Source organism: Pezoporus flaviventris, unplaced genomic scaffold (genome assembly GCF_033815535.1).
Source record: "Pezoporus flaviventris isolate CSIRO_AGI_PZ_B2104156 unplaced genomic scaffold, CSIRO_AGI_Pfla_v1 ptg000002l, whole genome shotgun sequence".
Taxonomy (NCBI): domain Eukaryota; kingdom Metazoa; phylum Chordata; class Aves; order Psittaciformes; family Psittacidae; genus Pezoporus; species Pezoporus flaviventris.
In genome coordinates this window covers 16341222-16363519 of record NW_026892550.1, presented here as the reverse complement: position 1 = coordinate 16363519, position 22298 = coordinate 16341222, and the positions used below count along the sequence as shown (strand labels likewise).

General features: G+C 38.6%; 1 protein-coding gene across 1 annotated transcript in view; it reads left to right on the top strand.

Moving 5' to 3' along the window:
- The window catches only part of SEL1L3 (SEL1L family member 3), a 38135-nt gene extending 15837 nt beyond the window's left edge, over positions 1-22298 (top strand). Inside the window, exons 9-24 of the mRNA XM_061470473.1 lie at positions 96-242; positions 657-868; positions 2986-3165; positions 4215-4334; positions 5141-5281; positions 6364-6426; positions 8570-8746; positions 10348-10475; positions 11111-11194; positions 13183-13273; positions 13374-13458; positions 15112-15221; positions 17558-17685; positions 19461-19563; positions 19658-19730; positions 21063-22298. Coding sequence (XP_061326457.1) covers positions 96-242; positions 657-868; positions 2986-3165; positions 4215-4334; positions 5141-5281; positions 6364-6426; positions 8570-8746; positions 10348-10475; positions 11111-11194; positions 13183-13273; positions 13374-13458; positions 15112-15221; positions 17558-17685; positions 19461-19563; positions 19658-19730; positions 21063-21229 — 2009 coding nt within the window. The 3' untranslated portion in view covers positions 21230-22298. The remainder of the gene's footprint in view (positions 1-95; positions 243-656; positions 869-2985; positions 3166-4214; positions 4335-5140; positions 5282-6363; positions 6427-8569; positions 8747-10347; positions 10476-11110; positions 11195-13182; positions 13274-13373; positions 13459-15111; positions 15222-17557; positions 17686-19460; positions 19564-19657; positions 19731-21062) is intronic.

Sequence of the window (22298 nt, the reverse complement as noted above, 5' to 3'; positions counted from 1 at the left end):
GTTTACCCTAGAAACATCATTTTTTATCTGCCAGAAGTTTGTTTTAAAGACCAGCCAAGTCAGCTTTCATGTCTTAAATATGTTGTTTTCTCCAGGTTACTGTGAAAACTATTATTTGAAGCTGGTTCATAAATATGGTGAAAAATCCAAATGTGATGCCTTCACGTGGGGAAAAGAGCTCAGGGAAAAGTACCATACTTTGCTCAAACTATTAAAAGACACAGATTTCAGTGCTCCAGATGGTAATCATATTTTATTTTATTGCCTTTAAAAAACTCCACAATATATTTCATGTAAGTTAGTATGCTTTGACTTCATTTCATGTCTTATACATTTTTGTTGGTATCAGCTGAGTAATGGAGTGTAATGTGGCTTATATGTTGTGCTGCAAATGAAGTATGGCATATTCTATGGAAGGAAATAGAGATATCCTTACGTTTTTAGTGGTTGGTTACTTTGAGATGATCTTTTAGACTTTTATTCACTCTTACTATTCAATAGTACCTTGTATCTAGGAATTTTGGTTGTCTGCGATGAGAATACCATTCAGCATAAGAAATAACAGAATCTGCCTCAGTCCTGAGAAATTAAGGAGGGGAAATCAGTACCGGATTTTAACTCTTGCAGTAACTGTGTGTCCTGTGTTTTATTTTTAGTGTTAGAAGATGGAAGTGATACAGTTCTAGAAGTTGGTCGAAGGATATTTGATAAGGTTTCAAAGGGTCTGTCCAGCACTGATGGCCTGAGCAATATGGGCTCCTCTGTCCCTCTCTTGGTGGAGTCCAGTTGTTGTGGATACCATAAGGCTTCCTATTTCCTTGCAGTTGTATTTGAAACAGGGCTTGGTGTGTCTGTGGATCGCACAAAGGTAGTATATTTAATATGTTTGGTTATGTCTGTGAAATTAATTACTTCTAAAAGCAATTTAGAAATGGGATGAATTTATGATCAGTTGAATTAAAAGTTGTGTAATGGCTTCCAGATCCAGGCTGCGGTTGAAGGGATTCCTCAATACCACTACTTCTAAATAGCCCAATGTCAGTGAAGTCTTTATGATGTCCTGATGGTGAGAATCCTTATCCTGCTCATGCAGAAAAAGGAAATCGATGTTTTAGTAAGACCTAAAAATGGTGGTAAAGTGAACAGCATGGAACATAATGCTTTTCCCAGTCACTGAGGAGGTAGGATGAGGTATAATTTGAGTCACCCGTATCTGTAGATGAGTATGAAAATAGTCTCATGTCAGGCAAATCTAAAGTGGAAAGATTGCATGGTAGAGTCAGGAAAGCAGTCCCATTCTACGGTGTGCAAAACTGTGGCACTGATGGTCACATATATATATAATGGTCAAATATATATCTAATGGTCAAATGATTAAAGGTAGCAAAGTAAAACACTTTTGTTTGGAGAAAAACTGATTGTGCTTCAGCTTATGGACTGCAGAGCATGTGAACTCCAGACCTTTTAGGCAGGTTGGAAATAACTAGAATGTTTCCATATGATTCCATTGCAAGGTCAAATAAAGGGAAGGTGTGTGTATATCACTGGAAGAGGGCTACACTGAAACTGCCAACAGATATTTAATTGTGATATAATGGTATCATATAAAATGCTCATGAAGAATAGCAGATCTGCCTAAGTTGGTTACAGGATACTAAATCAGAAGTACCCCTGAGAGGCCAATCTGAGATCAAGCTCACTATATTTTCTCAAACACAAGAAACCTTAGACAGAAGCCTGGTTTATACCCTAATTATGGATTATATCTAATGCTGATGCTAATTTTGGAGGCTAAGTAATTCCATTACTGGATCTGCTTCAGATATTGTAGAAGATAATTTAATATCCAGCACAGATGGGACACCACTGTTTTTATTACTGTGCAGGTGAAAAATAATAGTAGCACTGAAAATGATTTTGGCAAATGTGCAGGTACCTAGACTATGTCTAGCACTAATTAACAGGTATCTCAAGGGGGCTTTGTGCTGAAACCTTGTCAGCCACAAGTCCCATCCTTCTATTCCTGTCAGATCCTTAGGGTAAGATTTTCAAGTGTTGTTTGTTAACTTCCAGATGTTTCCACTGAATTCAGTGAGAAAACTCTGGTTGACGTCAGTGAGACTAGTTAAGGTACTGCTGAGTATAGACAGTGTCAGAGTATAATTAACACTATCATAAGGTGGCTTTAAAAATTGCTGCAGACTTAGCAGTGGCAGAATAAGTGCAATACTAGAAAAGTATTTAGTATCTAGTTTTTCTGTCAAATCTTTCTATTTTCATCTTCTATAGATGTTTTAACTACTGTAGGACTGTGCTTCTGTACCTGTGTGTCCTGGGTTCAGCAGTAGCAGTCATTTTTCTCCTTCTTAGTAGCTGCTGCAGTGCTGTGCTTTTGACTTTCAGCCTGGGAACAATGCTGATAACACCCATGTTTTTAGCTGTTGCTAAGTAATGTTTAGTCTGACCGAGGACTTTGTGAGTCTCATGTTCTGCCAGGGAGGAGGGGAAGCCGGGAGGAAGCAGAGACAGGACACCTGACCCAAACTAGCCAGAGGTATTCCATACTGCCCACTATATAAACTGTGGGCAGATACCTGGAAGGGCTAGGTCACTGCTCAAGCCAGGCTGGGTATCAGTCACCGGGTGGTGAGCGGTTGTATTCTCTTCCCTTGTTATTTCCCTTATCATTATTATTATTGGTGGTAGCAGTAGTGATTTGTGTTATACCTTAGTTACTGGACTGTTCTTATCTCAACCCGTGGGAGTTACATTCTTTCAATTCTCCTCCCTATTCCTCTGGGAGAAGGGGGAGGAAGACGAGAGGGAGTGAGCGAGTGGCTTAAACTGGGACACTGTGTTTACGTTGTATAGCTCGTCTATCAGCTACTGGTATGAACACTGTTCACTGTAAATCTCCACCAAAGTGCTAAACTTGTGAAATGTGCACTGAATTCACTCTTGTTTATGTCTATTGATTTTTGCCAGGGACTGCTGTATAGTTTGGTTGGTGCTCAGGGGAATGAGAGACTTGCTGTGATGAATCTTGGGTATAAACATTACCAAGGCATTAATAACTATCCACTTGATTTGGAGCTGTCATATGCTTATTACAGTAATATTGCAATAAAGACATCATTGGATCAACACACTATAAAAGGGGAACAGGTAAAAGAGTTAAAAGTGTGTCTGAGCTCATTTTCTGTGCAAATGACTTTGTATATTAGTTACATGGCCAGAACCTTTTTGCCTTGATTTACAAATACTAGCTCATCTGATTGATGTCCCTGCCCATGGCAGGGGTGTTGGACTAAATGATCTTTAAAGGTCCCTTCCAATCCAAGCCACTCTATGATTCTATGTGTTACAAAATCCTCCAAATTGTAAGTAGGTATCATTACTCTGTTTCTTAGTAAGGGGGAAAACATATCAAAGTTACTCTCAAATCCTCAGAAATTCCCACATGCCTGTCTTTCAGTAAAGTCTAAGTCTTTTTCTTGGGCTCTAATTCCTCGCTCAGATTTTCAATTATTAATATAATTGGATGTGTTTACTAAGCAACTGATCTGCTGTTTCCTTAGCCAAACATCATAAAGTTTGTGGAAAAGATGGAATTGTCCTCTCCATACTAACACTTTTCTATAATCTCATTGAAAGATTTAACTGTTAAATAGCTATCTGATGAGATAAAGTTACAGTAAAATGATTTTAGAATGCTAAACAGGAGGCAACACAACTCTATCAAAAACAGAGATATTTTTCGTACTAAAGAACTGAAAATCAGCAGGCAGCACCTAGGTAAGAGTGCTTTAGGGCAGGTCTTCATCAAGCTTTCTGCCAGCTTCCTTTTTTATCTTTAAAGAGAGATTTCTATAGAAACTAAAAAAGTCTTAAAAAGCTTAAAAGCATTCCTTTGCCATTATTAAGTGCATTTAAAACTACAAAGGTGTGGGGAAAGGGGGCTCAGTTGTTGATGCCTTGGCATATCTTTCCACTGTAGAGTGGACTTGCAAGTTTTGTGCTGTAATGAAGCAGTAAATGGTTTTACACTGGATGAAAGGATGGGTCTTAATGCACTGGCCAGTAGAGGGGTGGTGAGAATTTTTGAGAATTGATCTCAAATTTTTGGGGATAAACAGGAAATAGATAACCTTTTTCGTGGCAGATATATGAAATCATTGTGTAATCATTTTTTTTTCTGTTCACCTGCTCTTCAGGCATTTGTTGAAACGATAAGGCTGATGGATGATGAACTGCTAAAAGCTCAAACAAAAGAAAACGGTGATGTCTTTATGTGGTTAAAACATGAAGCAACAAGAGGAAACGCAGCTGCACAGGTATGAAGTAATACGTTTCCCTTTCTTCGTTTTATACACACGTCATGTAAGTATATAGACTATGTAGGAAAGTTGTGGAGGAGAGTGGACAGGCGTTTTCTTCTTCCACCCCAAATTGCTTCTTTTTATGAGCTTAAACTATTTCCCATGTTTCTCTCTGATAATATCCAGTGACCATGCAAAAAAGCTGTAACAATCAAGGAATAGTTAGGATTGGAAAGGACTTTAAGATCATCCAGTTCCAACTCCGCTGCCATGGGCAGAGACACCTCACCCTAGACCATATCACCCAAGGCTCTGTCCAGCCTGCCCTTGAACACTATCAGGGATGGAGCATTTACCACTTCTTTCAACAGCCTGTTCGAGTGCCTCACCACTGATGATGCAAGGCAAAAGGAAATTGTTGTTCAAGACTTAGCAATCTCCTTCTCTGATTGTTTTTCCTGGCTTTGTGTTTGACATGGTGCAGTTATTGCTGCTTAATCTGAGACCAGCAGCAATATGTTGTAATACTGAGCCATCGCATACATCAAGTCTGCCTCTGTCACTTACCTCTCTGCTTAAATCAAGCCAGACTTCCGTGGTACTGACAGCTGTAAAAAATAACCTTGATGTAGATTTAGTATCACTGCATTTCACCACTGGGAAGCCCTATAAATATTCCTGATAACCAACTGTTTTCAAACTGTTGAAGATGTATACCTAGTTTCTTCACACATTTGCAGGCTTAAATGGATTTTACAAGTCTGATCCTACAATTCTATACTAGCATTTATAACATAAGAGTTTATGTTGTTTTCTTCTAGCAACGATTGGCTCAGATGCTTTTTTGGGGCCAACAAGGAGTGGCAAAGAATCCTGAAGCTGCAATAGAATGGTATGCAAAGGGTGCAATAGAAACAGAAGATCCAGTGTTAATATATGATTATGCCATTGTGTTATTTAAGGTAAGTCATGTTTCATAGTCTCACTTTAAAAAAATCATTCCTATGACGTGGATGTTTGTAAGTTATCTGCAGTGATTCATTGTGAGAGTGTATACAGATGCTTTTAGATTTTTTAGAAAATCAATGGTTGTGAAACTAGTATTAATTTTTATCCTATATGCACAACGTTTTTAAAAATGGCAAGTTTGAAGCAGTTTAGTCACTTTGTTTCTACCCAGATGCAGGATCAAAATGCCACCTAAATTGTGGATCTTAAGTTTTTCTAATGGTTTGTCACCTAAAAATTCTAACCTGCTAGTGGGCATAGACCTTGGGGTAGAGGTGTAGGTGAAAGTTTGATCCTTTCTCAGAATGGCCTTTTTTAGACCTCTGGGACTTTTTGGTTATTTTGGGTTTGTTTTTTTTTTTGAGTAGGAATTAAATAGTCTCTGCATACAGTTAGTTGTACCCTGCTAGAAGCAGTAGGCAGCACTGGCTAAACTCAGGCATAACTCCACCTGAGTGAGGTAAGTTGAGTCAGCTAAGCAGCATCACCCAAAACACATTCAACAGTACTGGAAATTAGAGATATTAGGGAAGAACCGTTAGGTTTTCGTCTCAATCTTTTGGCTGTAGAAGGCTGTTCTCTACCAAATGCTTGCTTAAGTTTTGCTTGTGTTAATTTTGAGCTCTCATAGCTATTAATTCCATGTCTGGAATTAATTTTTATGGGTATTCTATGTATCTATGTATTTCCTCTGGAGACACTCTGTCATCCTTTTTCAGGAAAGATAAGAGCTCTTATTCATTGCCAAATTGTGAGCAATCTATGTACCTTGGAATGCTAATTATTCTTCCTTAGTTGCTGAAAGTGAAAGATCTGTGATGTTATTTACCCATAAAAATCAATTGGATCAACTGGTGAAATATTTTTTCCTGGACTGAATCACTGAGATTCTGAATAACACATAGTAAATAGCAGTATCAATTTTAAAATGCAGTTTCAATGTGTATATGTGAATTTTCACTAGCTGGTATTCTGTATTCATAAATTTCTCGAAATTTTCTGTATTTATAAATTGTTTCACATATCCATTTCATAGGGCCAAGGTGTGAAAAAAAATACAAAACTTGCTTTGGAATTAATGAAGAAGGCAGCAGCCAAGGTAAAATGTAATAAATATTTTATTGTAAAAGTCCTATACCAGATGCTAATAATAATTAACTCTGATTTATATAAAATGCCTGTTGCCATAACTGTGTGTAAATACTGGTTGTTTCTCCCAGTGTCTTCAGCATGAATGGTGAAAGCCTTTATTTCCCCAAACTGGCAGACTAGACCACTCAAAATCAGCCAAAATATCCATGGAAGTAAAAAATTTCTCTCTACTTACATCTTTGGAATTTGATGATAGTTAAGTGACTGTACAGAGTGAATAGTTGATCCAGGAGTATGGTTTTGCCTCATGTTCCTAAGCATTTTTTTCCAGACCGTACTGGGTATGTTTTTCAGAGGGGTGCCTGCCAGGACTTAAAATTTTGACATGGTGATCTCTCCACAGCCAGGTAGAGAGAGCTGCTGTCTTTGAACAACCATGCCAGCAGGCTTTGCTATAATTACAGTGTCTTTAAGTTTTAAAGTGGATGAAAAGGAGTGAAGACTGAGTTCTGGATTGTACTTCCGCAGTGTGCACTAAGTGATTATGCATTCCTTCAGCACAAGAGCTGAATGCAGAAGAATGGTGGCTTCCTGTCCAACCCCCCTGGAGCTGTGGTGGTTTATGGCTATATGGCCAGTTCTCTCTGCTTAGAGTTAAAACCCCTCCAGGGAATGCTGGTGACTGGAAAAAGACTGTATGTGCTCTCCCTGAGCAGCTCTTCACTACTTCAGGGAGAAGACCTGGATGTCTCAAAGCGTTCTGTTTTTCCCATAGCAGGGGCACCACAGAGGAGAGGAGCCTCAATCTGTTTAATGATCTAGTACAGTGTGATTACCCAAGCCATGATCTATTCCTTAGTATAAAAATAAAAGAGCACCTAGACCTTGAATACCTTCCTAGCTCTTAGACTGATAATGAAAATGGGCTTCCTTGCTGACCACCATCAGAAAAGAATTATGCCTGTTCTACCTGTTCTACTGCCCATTTGGAAAAAGCTTGAGTAAATTGATTGTCTTTCACAGTGTGATCAAAATACCTTTGTCTCAGGATCTGAGGAACAGATTCCAGTAAGCATCCTAGAGACAACAATTTCATTACTCTCCTTTAACCCAGTTTTTATGCTCTGGTGCGAATTTTCTATACAAAAATAACATAATAATTATTGAAAAGCTTAACTACTTTTGCATTTTTTGATGGGTAAGTTAGTAAAATGGTTTAAACCTGAAAGGAATATTTTCCACAAGGCCTTTGTAAGTGCCACTAGTATGCAATTCTTTCTATAGAGATTACATAAGGAGACTAGTGGAGAAGCCAGCAGTAGCAAGCAAGTAACTCACATTTGTGCACTGAGATTTTTTATGTAGTTTTTACCTTATGTCATTGTTCTGGTTCTTGGTTGTTATTAAACATACATTATAAAATAGGAGTAAATAGCATGTTTGTGTTTATTGGTAGAGAGTAATTTGAACTGCTGGCAGACTTACAGCCACCATATGACCCACCAGTTTACGCAAGGAGACGGTGACTCATTGCAACCAAAATAAAATCTGTCCCAGGAAGACTTTCTCCTCTTGATCCATAGTTATTGATGCAAAGATGCACCTTAGTAATAGCATGTAGGACTCTCTTAAGCAGACCTGGATGGTGTTGTTCGAATACATTTTGAAAACAGCATCACAAAGTTCTGTGGTCATTGCTTCCTAGTCATTCTCATGGAAATAGTCTAGTTTAAAAGCAGGGGTTTTTGATTGCTAATCCTGTCAGCCAGGTTCTAGGAGTTCACAACACCAGATGTCCTGGTTTGGTTTTGTAGAGAAAACAGATTAAAAGTTCACGATTTTTTCTTGTCACCAGGTACAAATCTGGCTGCAGACGCAGCTGAGACTGAGACAACACTGGAGCACTGGAGTCATATTCCTTGCTCTTAGTATGAGGCCACAAGGAAGAATAAAGTGAAAAAAAGCCAGTGAACCTTTGTATCTTTTAATCCCAGATCAGCGTAATTTTGGCTGGATCCTTGTGCATCCAGGCATCTAGAATCTAGGCAAGGTCACAAGAGCACCCAAAGTTGAGCAGCAGGTTGGAATTGCAGAATGACCCAAAGCAGAATCAAATGTGTGACCTGAGACCGCTCTTCTCCTTCCCTAAGGGCTTGCCCCAGGCAGTGAATGGATTAGGATGGTATTACCACAATTTTAAAAGAGACTACAGGAAAGCAGCTGAACACTGGTTAGTTGCTGAAGAATTGGGAAATCCAGATGCATCATACAACCTTGGAGTCCTTTATTTAGATGGAATTTACCCTGGAGTACCTGGTAGAAATCAAGTAAGTAAATATTTAATAGTACCCTTACCATGTTAGGACCCAGTTTAGAATTTTTTGCTTTGTTCTTGAGACCGCTGTGTTTGCTCTGAGTTGGATTTTGATACCTTTTATCACAAACTAGGTTGTTACTGGGGAATTCAGTCAGACTGCTTAGAGAGAGATGTTACACAAGTATCTTGGTCGTACTTAGGGGTGTGTTTGTTCCTTAATTTAGAAACAAAGCAGGTACAGGTTTAACTCTGGCAACTGCCTCTGCTTTCCTCCTTCCAGTGACAGCACCAGGATAGTGCATGCTCTCACATTGTGTGATGTTTTTGTGTTCTCTTGGTTTTAGATTGGAAAGTGTATAGGCTGAAGTTGCTTTCCACAATAGACGAAAGCAGCAGAACTTTTGCTCCTGAACTTGTGAACAGCTATGCTACATTTGTATTGCTTCTGTGAACCTCAGAACTGCAGTGAAAGTTCTTCAACCCAGACTTGCAGATGTAACTATTTAATACTGTCCTGGGAGACTGCAGTATTTTGGTTTGTCATTCTGTGGCGCAGCCCTTGTATTAAATTTTCTCATTCACATGTGCAAAATTAATTTTCCTCTAATAAGAAAGGTCTACTTAGGTTGTCTTTATTCAACTAACTAGGTAGTTTACAACCAACAGCACAAACGTAACGAGGAAGGCTGTAATAGATGCAAGTAGACCTTGTACTTGGAACTAAAAGATGTTTCCAGTATGGCCAGTGAGTTCTGAGATCTGGATATACTCCAGACTGAGCATTTCTGCTGCCTGCCAACAGAAGCAGTGCTTGCCAGTGTGTGCATTTGGCAAACACATTTTCCTTCCCCAAGGACAAAAATACCCATTTCAGAGTTGGCTGATTGTAAGCATACACCTAAAAGTGCCCTGCTTTCTTTATTCACCAAAGCCATAAGCAAGGAGAAGTACATTGTTACGGCTATGATGGATACTCTGAAGCCCATGCTTACTCACAAAACCCCCATATATCGATTGTTGAAAGTTTCCTGAAATAAATTGTTTAAGGCTGCATGCTGCTTTGGTTTATATTACAGATTACTGTTTGTGAGGGTAAAACATGGAGAGGCACATAGCCCACCCGCTTCTGCAGCTCTGGCCCTGCCTACTCAGCTTGTGTTATCTTCTATGAACCAGTTTCAGAGGCTTGAGCACTGTGTGCACTGCTGGTCATACTGAGCATTGCTGCTGCCCTGCAGCCTTCACTTAGGCATTAGGTCCTGTTCTCCAGGATCCCTTATTAACCTTCCCACTAGTGAATAGCTAATTTTACTTTTGTCAGTGCACACAAGACTTGTATGCTGCCAGGTGTTAGTTTAATGCATTTAGACACTTTTCTATTTGATATTCCATATATTACCAGAATTTACAATTTTAAAAACGTTCTTGAGCCTCAACTGTTAAAAAGCTAGAAAAAGGGGGTTTATTTCATCTAAGTATGTTAAAGGTAGTTAAACTGGCTTGCCCTCATTAGCCAATTGCCTCTTGTAGTTAATTTCATTAAATGAGTCCCAGGAAACTCAATAAACATTAATAATGCAGAGTTGCTAATTGTGTCTTGTTTCTTCACAGACAGTTGCTGCACACTATTTCTATAAAGCTGCCCAAGGAGGACATATAGAAGGGACTTTACGATGCTCTCTGTATTACATCACAGGAAATATGGAAGACTTTCCTAGAGATCCAGAAAAAGCTGTAATGTAAGGAATGAAGCCATTTGTCAAATGAGAATATATTTCTGGTGGGATTATTTTGGTTATTGATGATTTTTAAGTCCATAGCCTAAATATCTTATACTCCATGATGCTAACCCCCTTGACAAAAGGCTCTTCGGCAGTAAAGTTTGATCCACATGAATATTTAATGAATACTTAAATCACCAGCAGATTTTGAGAAATGCTGAGTACTTCCAGTACTATCTTTTACCAGAACAGCTCTGAGAGGTTGTATCTAACAAAGCCGTGCTTATTTGATTTTCAAGAAATACCAGGCTAATGATGTGGTAGAACTGGCATTTTGCATCAAGAAAAAGGCAGGTAATTAGTTATAGCACTTACTTAGGTTTGTTTTCTTAAAAAAAAAAAAAAATATTGCCAAGGAAAAAAAAACATAGGGTATCTCTGGTATGCTCATGGAGATGAATGAACAAAATGTTCTCAATTCAGTCAGCAGCTGCAAGATTGATGGAGCAATTATTGTGAAATCCCATAGTTTCTCTTATGGAAGGAGTCAGAAGGTGATCCTATATCCTTTTGTGTTCATTGAGTCAGTGTGAGTTGGAATAACATTACTGGAGCACAGCTGTTCATTTTTTGTTGTTTGTTCTTTTCTATAGCTGGGCAAAACACATTGCAGAGAAGAATGGCTACTTAGGTCATGTCATCAGAAAAGCTCTCAATGCTTATCTGGAACTTTCATGGTATGTTTGCTGTTCTCTTCAAGTTCATTTTCTATTTTCACTTTATAGCATGATAAAATAATTTACATTGGGCCATTACCTCAAAGAAAAGCACAAATAGCAGCACCACTGAAATCAGCAGCAAAACACTCATTAACATAAAAGGAAGGATGAGTGACCCAAAGCATAATTCAACAGTTCTTTCAGAATCAAGTGAAAAAGAGGGAATTTGTAGAGGGAAATAGTGTATCTGCTGCCTGTGATTTTCATCCCATAGTACTGTAGCATGTAATGTGCACTGGATTAGCCAGAGGAGCACCTTTCACTTTTAACATTCCTTCTGTTCCAAAAAACATATTTTTCTTTCTCTCTTCTGTCTAATACCATTGTGAATACTTAAGCTGCTGGATTGTGTTTGTTGGTTTTTTGTACATGGTTAATACTATATTCTCTGTAAAGTATAGTAGGAGGCTGCAATATCCAGTGAGCCAACAAGGAGGTTTCAAAGTAGCTTCCGGGTTAATGCTCCATTTTTGCAGTGACCTGTAGGCATGAGTATCAGATACTGTATATGCAGGCATCAGACTGTCATACGTGATTAAGACAACAGCTTGTTTAGTCCTGCAGCCTTCCCCTGCTAGTACTCAATTAGTGCTTCAAACTTGGGAGGTCTACAAGAAACTGTCAGTGGATTGTTCTGAAGTAACTGAGACTTGACGTCACTTTTTAACAGTCAACAACTCTCTTTTAATATTTTTGTAGCATGTTCTGATGTACCGCATACAGTCCCATTAAAGTTCTGTGCATGTGACAGGGTATTAAGTTCCCAGAACGTCTGGTCCCTGCAGTTAGGAGGAAAAATCTGCTGGAGTTTCACTTAAGATGCCAGTGATGAGTGTACGGGTAGTTACAGATACTAGTCCTAGTCATCTCTAGTTATAGGAGTATGTTCATGTTGAAAACTTTGGTCCTGAATATTTCTTCATATATCTTGCATACATGTAAATCATTACACTGCCAAGCAGGCCAATGTATTCCTGGGTTGTTGGTGTCAGCAGACATGTGTTCTACACACCTGTTAGTCCTGGTGGTTTGATTCTCAGTGGCTGATTTAAAGGCCTTAAATGTAGAAATTTGTCTGAATTGCCCTTTGAGACTTAGGGATCAGAAGAACTGACTTCCCAGCTGCCTGTAGTTCTGTAAGGGTAATTGCTTTTGCAATTTCATTTGAAATTTCTTTGCTTAAGCACCTACTCGTGAAGTCAAATGTGTATTTAACCGTATTTGCTTCCAGTTTGTGGAGAGAATCACTCGAAGCATGACCCTTCAGTAGGAAGTTTTAGTTCACCAAGTAGTTTTTGTTTTTTTTTCATCTTGCAATCTTAAAGACTTCCTCTTAATTTTGGATGTTTAGTCTTCGTAATACTGAGCAGATACAGGACAGAATGTTAAAGAGATGCTCTCCTCTGGAGCACACATGAGCAGTGGTGTACCACTGTACTGCAATAATGAACTGCTATACTGCAAATACAAAATTAGGTTTTATTACTTGCTTTACAGTCATAGAAAGAAAAGGGAAAAGAATATCAAAGTAGTTGGATGCGTGACTGACATATGTATGCATCTAAGTTAATTATGTATTTTTTTTAGTGGAGGAGGTAAGAGTCTTAAGAATATTTTATCTGAAATATTTAAATAGGTAATTGGCCTTTAATATCAATTCAACTTTATCATCAATCTTGCATTTAGAGTAAATGCCCACTGGAGCCAACCTAGCATCAGTGCAAGAGAGAAATTTTTCAAATCCCTGAGATCCAGAACGGTTTGTTACACCATGCATTGCCAGTAGGTGTAGCTGTTGCATGGGCATGTCAGCCTCTTGTTTTGAAACCTTGTACCAAAATTTTGCTCTTAGGTGATTTTTATCAATTTATTTAGTGGGGGTTATTTAACTTTAACTAAAAATATTTTTGTTAAGTTTTTTACTCATTTATTTTATCTAACGTTAGGCATGAAGCTTTGCTGCATTATATTTTAGCAGCTGAAACTGGGATTGAAGTGTCACAGTCCAATTTAGCACACATCTGTGAAGAAAGACCAGTAAGTAAATGTCTTCACAACTAAAAGGAGCATTTCTCAATGATAATGTGATTATAATCTCTTATCTGTGATATGAATGGATCAATTACTTTCTTTCCAGGACCTAGCAAGGAAATACCTAGCAACTGATTGTGTTTGGAGATACTACAATTTCTCTGTTTCTCAAGTCAATGCACCATCATTTGGTATGTATAAGGAATTCTTTATAAATTTTAATTTTACCTTTTTTTTGTTTGTTTGCTTGTTATCATTTCTGTGTGAATGAACAAGTTAAGGGAAGAGAAATCTCTACTTATCATACATTTCCTTTTTAGTGTTTTGATAGGAATATCAGGGGGAAAAAAGTATTCCAAGTGTTGGGTTTCCACACAGGTTTTCTGAGAGTTTCCTTTATATTGATAAAATATGAATAAAATGACATAATAAAAAGCCAAGCCCTGAGAATGGGCTGGATATTGAGGAGCCTGAGCAATTGACTCAAGGTTTAAGAAAAAAAAAAAGGTTAGTTTATCAAAGGGAAAATCCAAAAGCAAATATACTTCCATATCATAATTGAGTCATGAGAAACTAATGAAGGCTAAAGTACCCCTTATCTAATTTATTATGAGTTTTTCTGTTAAGGTACAGAGTTTATCAGCATTGGCGCAGCTTGTTTTGGGGAACTGAAGGATTCTCTGGTTTAAAAAAAAAGAAAAAAAAGAAGGTTTAAGTATTTTGTAAAAAAAGCACATGAAAAATAGAGTGTAAAAATAATTCAGGCTGCTAATTTAAGTACACAGCAGTGCCGAGACTGAGTATCACATTGATACAGCCTGAAACCACATGCTTTTGTGAGGAGTTTGTAGATGCCTTGCCAAGGTGCACTTTGGCTGACCTTTTGGCAAATCCAATGGTACAATAGTAGAGGACCTTCTGAAGTTCAGACTCATGGGGTAAGACTGATTCGAACACTTGCTGGGTTCAACAAGGATAGAATTTTATTACTTTATCTCTTCCTCACATGAGTAACATAAGGGGAATTTTATCTGTGACTCCTCTCTGCGGTAGCAGAGGATCAAATCCGCAGTGCAGAGCCTGGGATAGAGAGTCTAACCCTGGCAGAATTCATTTCCAGGCCTACTTTATCAGTTCAGCTCTCCAGGCCAGGGCTGAAATGATGCAGTTGGTATGGTGGAGGGGAGCTCTCTCCTTGACGATCCACTACAGTGTTCATGGCCTTCCATTCTGCCTCTGCTGTTGGGTCAGTAACCAACTTGCTTCCTGGAAGAGCTCTGCTATGGTCCACTGTAAAAACAAGCGGGATTTCTAAATACGCAAGGCAAGGTATAAAAATGTTCCAAACCATTTGGGGAATGCTTAGGTCAGGAAAGCATCCACATGATCATGGGGGGATCATTTTAAACCCTTCAGCCTAGATTAGTGCAGTGTCATGCTTTCTCTTGTCTGGCTCAATGCCCACCCTCTTGGAGCATTAATTACCATACATTATCTCAGAAAGATATATGTAAAATATTTGCTGGGCACTGCTTTCTTCTAGACCAGGATAATTCTGTACCTACTGTTGTCCTGAGTTGGGTTGGGTTTGAAACTAACAAAATTATCATTAGCAAAGTCTCGGGTTTTGTGAAAATAGCAATATCATTCATTCATTAAAGAGAAATTGTGAGACGTTTCATCCAGGAATAAATATTTTCAATGGGCAGGCTGATGTGAAGTAGCCACAGAGACAACTAGACAGAAAGACTAGAATTACTATTACCTTCTCCATCACATTAATAGTTGGCTAATCCAAATTTCCACAACTACTCTCAGTGATCTGCTACTGGTTTGTTCAACAGCTTATTTGAAGATGGGTGATTTCTACTACTACGGTTACCAGAACCAGTCTAAAGATCTCGAGCTCTCAATGCGGATGTATGCACAAGCTGCACTAGAGGGAGATTCACAGGTGGGTCTGCAGTCATAATGTGCTTATAATACATCAGAGCTTAGAACAATAGAGGATTTATCTGAGACTGCTTTTTCTGCTTGGCTACATCTGCACTGAAGAAGCCTGCTAGAATAAGTTATTACTATTTCAGAATACTATGCGAGTCAGTAATTGCTGTTTCGTGATAACAGAAAGTAAACATACCATAGATGGACAGTCACAGAATTTGGCTGGTTTGAAAGCTAGAAGTTAATGGCTCGAGTGCTGTCTTACCTTGGCACAATTGATTCTGTTGTGACCTTGGTATTTTTGCTGCTGCAAAGAGGAACAATTAATAGACTGCTGAGTTATGTTCCAGTCCTATCCTCTGCTATTTTAGGATGCAAAACAAGAAGACTGGTTTCTTTCCCTTGGTATACTGTGTGAATCCTAGGGTGAATTTTGTTCACTCCACCAACAAAAGCTTCATCATTCTATGATTCTATCTTAAAATGCTTTATAATTCAAAGAAACACCCATAGCATGTTGCCAAACACATGCAGTGTTTCAACTCTGAATTTCCTGCCCTCAGATCTTCCTGAAGTGTCCTAGGTGCAATATTCTGTTCTCACTGTCCCTATGAAGATGTCCTCAGACAGTATCTTGTATGTTAATTTATTAGAGGTAGCATAGTTGGGTTCTGTTTTGAGGATACTGGCACAAAACATTACTGTTAGAATCATAGAATCATAGAATAGTTAGGGTTGGAAAGGACCTTAAGATCATCTAGTTCCAACCCCCCTGCCATGAGCCGGGACACCTCACACTAAACCATGACACCCTGGCCTTGAACACCACCAGGGATGGAGCATTCACAACCTCCCTGGGCAACCTATTCCAGTGCCTCACCACCCTAACAGGAAAGAATTTCCTCCTTATATCCAATCTAAACTTCCCCTTGTCCTGTCACTACAGTCTCTAATGAAGAGTCCCTCCCCAGCATCCCTATAGGCCCCCTTCAGATACTGGAAGGCTGCTATGAGGTCTCCATGCAGCCTTCTCTTCTCCAGGCTGAACAGCCCCAACTTTCTCAGCCTCTCTTTATACGGGAAGTGCTCCAGTCCCCTGATCATCCTTGTGACCCTTCTCTGGACTTGTTCCAAGAGTTCCGTGTCCTTTTTATGTTGAGGACACCAGAACTGCACACAATACTCCAGGTGAGGTCTCACAAGAGCAGACTAAAGGGGCAGGATCACCTCCTTTGACCTGCTGGTCACGCTCCTTTTGATGCAGCCCAGGATACGGTTGGCTTTCTGGGCTGCAAGCGCACACTGCCGGCCCATGTTCATTTTCTCATCAACCAACACCCCCAAGTTCTTCTCTGCAGGGCTGCTCTGAATCTCTTCTCTGCCCAACCTGTAGCTGTGCCGGGGATTGCTCCGACCCAGGTGTAGGACCTTGCACTTGGCATGGTTAAACTTCATGAGGTTGGCATCAGCCCACCTCACAAGCATGTCAGGGTCCCTCTGGATGTCATTCCTTCCCTCCAGCATATCAACTGAGCCACACAGCTTGGTGTCATCGGCAAACTTGATGAGGGCGCACTCAATCCCACTGTCCATGTCAGCCACAGAGGTGTTGAACAAGACCAGTCCCAACACTAATCCCTGAGGGACACCACTCATTACTGGTCTCCAGCTGGACATTGAGCCATTGATGACAACTCTTTGTGTGCGGCCAATGGCTCAATGTCCGGCTGGAGACCAGTAACGAGTTAACCAGGAAAGGAAAGAAGAGGTGCCTGAACTTTTAAAGTATGAAAACTAAAGTGATGGGGAATTTTGTATTCTTTCTCATGTACTCACCTTCATGGTTGTAAGAGACATAGAGATGCCTAAGACTTGTCCAGGCAAGCAAAACTGCGAGATTAAGGATTTAGATTGTCTGGAGAAAATTTATGCTCTCGATTTCAGTATTCAGATTGCTGTTATCTATAGAGCTAGGTGGACAGGAATGAAACAGGAATCCATTTCTACTTTCAGTCTGTATTTCCCTAGTAGATAAAAAATTAGAGTTTGATATGGTGGCTGCATTTAAAAAATAATTAAAATAAGAAAGCTCAGATCTTTTCCAGATGACTTCTATGCAAACAGTGTCACAACAAATGAATGCTAATTATTTTGCATTTTCAGTATTTACCTGAGTTATGGTTAGGAGAGAAGGCTTTCATAATTACTCAGTGAAGATCACATTAGACTAAATGAGTTTATAGAAGGCAGTTATCATTATTTAGATACTTGATGCTTACAGTAGGCCTTAAATATATATATGAAAATTTAATGGTTAAGAAGTGTGTATGTTTTTTATATTGTTAGGGTTTCTTTAATTTGGCCCTGGTCATAGAAGAGGGCAACTCCATACCTTCTTACATTCTGGATCACTTGGAAATTGATCAGGCATTGCATTCTAGTAGTATGTCACTTCTTCAGGAGCTTTATTACAGGTGAGTCTTTTTTCCCTTTAATCAGCATCTTCTGGTTTTCCATGTGAGTAGCATTTACTGTGGAGAACAGCAACTCCTGTAATTATTAACCTTGTTCACTTGTCTGATTTAAGGCAGGTTAAGGTCAGCATGCTTGAAATGTTTAAATTACCGAAATATTTCAGTTTATGCCTGTTAAAGAGACCAGATTATATGTGATTACCTGAAATAGCAGGGACTGGATTTAATGATCCAGGAGGTCTTTTCCAATGTGTTTAATATATAATATTACATATATATTTGAGTTCCTTAGTTAAGCACTGACAATTTGTATACAGTCCAAAACAATCTTGTAATGCTAAATAGAGCATAATTTAATACAGATCTTACAAATATGTAACTGGGATGACAGCAGTCCTTCATATTTATTCTGCAAAGACATTCCAGCCCGCACAGATGATGTGGCACAGAATATTAGATAGGGAAGAAGGTTCACATTCTGCTGCCTGAACTGCACATGCCAGCACTGTTCATGCACAAATCACCTAGAGACCTCTGGTTCCAGCACAGAACTTAACTTAGGTTTCATTTACCTGGGTAGAGCAGCATGTGTTGGAAAAGAAAGTGGGAATGGGACACTTACACAATACTTGGTGGATGTGTGGAATTGCCTCTCAGATATTTAAAGAAGGAAAAGCTGAAGGTGAGGCTGTGAACCGAACATAAGTGGTTATCTTCTGTTTTGCTACAGAGTATTGTGTGATCAGAAAAAAAGTGGAGAGGATATCAGCATCAAAATGTCATTTGTTGATTCCCCGCCAACCCACTGAAATTGTTCTTCACTGCAGTTAGCCTGAACTTGTACCCTAAATGACCTCCACTCCACATGAAATTACTAGTCTGATAATTAGAGCTTCTGGACCAGCTGGCCCATCTGGGATTGTAAGATTGAGCCTCAATTCTGCCTTTACTTGGACTGAATCCATCTGCTTTGCAGTGAGAGTAATTCCAGAGTGGACAGTGCTGCGGGCTTTTCCCGTCCTCATACACTTTTGTCCAGAAGGGCACATACTTTTTTTAAAAAATATTTATATATATAAAAATATGTAACACAGAATTTTACATTAAAATATATGTTTGATATTTTATATACAATTTTTATATGAAAAAAATTATGTGTCTATATGCACACCTCACCCCTCCCTCCTCAGCTTGGTTGAAAAGATTCAATTGTAGCATAAAATAGGTGCCTGTGATTTAGCTGTCTAAACACCCTTAGTAGGCAAAGTCGTAACTGATAGAACTGAGAAAGCTGCTCACTCAGCTCACCCCAGAACAGACACCTTTTAGTTGATCAGCTAAAGTGCTCTTTGAGCTCTGACTGCATTGTGTAGCACTCCATTGTCTCTAAAGGGGGTTTAGACACCACAGTCCTGCATAGGCAGCTAAATTTTGTACAGCTAATCCTAAATTAAGTCCTACTGCTGTTTACTCAGAAGTAAATGTCTTTGGTACAGCTTTGTACTGTGGCTGCTTGACAAGGGTAGCCTGAATGCTTAGACCCATTGTAGACTAACAAGAAAATAAAAAATACACTGCTAGGATAAGGTATTCTGTGCTCAATGAGGTTTATCTGGTGTATCTATGAATTTTTACTTCACCATCTGTGAGATAGTGATGATAATATCTGCTTGTTTTCCTGGGTTACTGAGGTTTGCTGCAAACCCACTGAGAATTCCCAGATGACTAGCGCCATTGTAAAGGACTAATTAGTTGTTTCAATCTTCTTCTCGTAGGTGCTGGAATAATAGTAACCAAGAATCAATTAGTCCGTGCTCATTAGCATTGCTTTATTTTTACATGAGAGTTTTCTGGAACAGTATTTTACAATCTACTCTGGTATGTATTGCTCCTTTGGTACATGCAGAGTTCAGTTGGAGCAGTACCTTGATTTTGCACTGCTGTAATTATGTTTTTAATCTTATTGTCACAGATCTACTTCATGGGAACCTTTCTTTTATCAATTCTGGTTGCATTTGCAGTGCAGTATTTTCAGTCTTTATCTGGTAAGTATTTGAATTTTATGTCATAGTAAAACTGAAGAAAGAGGAGTTATCTTTGTATTTCAGTAAAATCTTTAAAATAAAAGGAGGTGTTCTAGATTTGGTAGAGGTACCTCTGAACAGCAACTTTTGACACACAAATCATCTTTTGATTATTGAAAAGGGGTGGATGAGACGAGACATATGCTTAAAGCTGTTGCTTTCTGGAGAATATCCCTTGGTAAAGGAGACTTAATAAAAGCATTAACTGCAAGAGATTGTGACTGTAAATAAGAGATTATTTCCCATGTCCCAGCATGCGGTATCATTAGTGTAATTACATGACTGATTTCATGTACAGTCTGCAATATGCAATGAGACTGTGGTCCCTATTTCATATAAACTCTATCCATTCAGATACAAGGTGGGAGGAAAAAGTGAGGTACACAGAGCTGATAAATTGGAGTAACTTAGGAGGAGACAGTTCAGCCTCTTCAGATCAGTAACAGAATCAGTAGATACATTCAGTCAGCTCTTGCAGACTCCTCCTGTCCTAAAATAGAAAGTTTTGCTTTATGCTGTTTTTTTTCTGATGGGACAAAGAATATTAAGGGACAGAAAGCCAAATGCCAGGCTTCAGTCTATTAAAACTCCAATTTTTTTTTTTTTTTACCATATTGAAGAAGATATCAGAAACAAAACTGTGTTGCTCAGGAAAGGGGAAAAAACCTCTACCATCCCATACAAAAATAACAAGTCATCATTTAAAAAGCACTACCACCTTCAACCAAGTGTTTCACTTCAGATTGCAAGACAGGACCTTGATGGGGATGTTGTGAAAAGAGTATTTCCAGTTATGGAAATAATTTCTTCCACTAAATGCATTTTCTTAGGTCCAGTAGGCAGTTTAAGGTTATTCAGAAAATACTACTTTCTGACATATTTCGGTAATAAAATACAGAAAAAGTTACTTTCCATGTTGAGAATCTACACCTGTAGGGAATAGCATTTAAAATAACCCCCAAAACAAACAAAAAAAAACATTAAATGTAAAAAGATTATTCAAATTCTATAATTCCTTTGTAGCGCATAAGATATGTAGCTGTGAATAATACGTTGACTAATTATGAAACCCTGCTTTATTTCTTACCAGCTATAGTTTATAGAAGTTGGGAATCATACTACGTATATACAAAGTATACAGTTAAAGTTACAGTTATTATTCCTTCAATATTTACTAACCATTGTGTATTATCCTTATATGTGATTTTTATATACACATTTAAATATTTATAAATATACTTCCTAGATGCAGTGAGGTCTTTTTTAGTAATTTCTTTTGATGTTTTTCCAAAGCCCATGATCCTCCTGGAGCAAGAGCAGAACCATCATCAGATGAACTTTCTTCCTCAGGGAGTAGCAATGAGGATGCTACCAGACTCATACAGCAAGATGAATCTACATTTTCAAATGATTTAGCACAGCAGGAGTCAAACCCTCAGAATCCTCTTGTTACGAGCTGAAGTGTAGTTTTCTTAAGGTTGGTGTCCCATTGGGAAGATGGGATATGAACAACTACAAATCTAAAAACTGGCAACCAACCCTATTAGTGGCATTAATAATGCAGTCCAACAGTTAAAACTGTGGGGAAATTCAGTGATATGATTTCTCCACTATAGAGGAAAACCACCCTATAATTTAACACTCGAAACAGATAACGCAATTATTTCTGTCCCCAGTATATGATCATACTGTATTTCATTGGAGGACTTGAAGAAAGCTTGCGAAGTCTTTGCCTAATCAAAGAATGAGCAAACCTCCCACCAGTTTTGATGAAGAATTTTTACTTGCATATCTAATGTCTTATGAAATTGGCTTTTTTAAGTGTATTATACTAGTGAAGTTAAAGATTTTTCTAAGTTGGAAGCATGAAAATCACATAAAAGTGAAACCTGGCCACCTGCGGCACACCAGCCAAGGCTTCGGTACATGCAGTGATAACAATTCGGATTTTGGCATTTTATATTCCATCTCAACTCTTAGATGGGAAGATTTGCAATATGATCATAACACAGGAGTTTTGCTGGCTGAACCTTAGGCAAAGTTTCATGAGTTTCAGCAGTTCCCTGGTCAACAGAACACTTTCTGACCCTGCCAAGAGCCACTGATCAGACAAAGTAACTTCCCTAGTGAATAAATAGAAGAATATTTAAGTGTGAACAGGTGACACCTCACAAAGTGAGTAAACAGTTTATTTTTGGATTCTTCCATCGATAACATTGGCAAGAATTTATTTCATGTTCTGCAGTAACTCTTAAAAACACCTATTTAAGTGACAGTTTATTTGGTAAAGTTTAGATGGGATATATAGGTAACAAGTACAGAGTGCAAATGCCTTCTGTCTCATTTAAAATTTTCTATAAAGTGGCTGTAGGAAGGGCCTGACCTTTAAAGCAGGTATGCCTGCACCTCTGCAACATGATGTAGATCACAGGTTATAAATTGCACCAATCTATGCATTATTGAGGGTTAAATCCACTCTTCTTGCACTACATTATTTACTCTTGTAAATAAAAATATTTTTCTAATTCA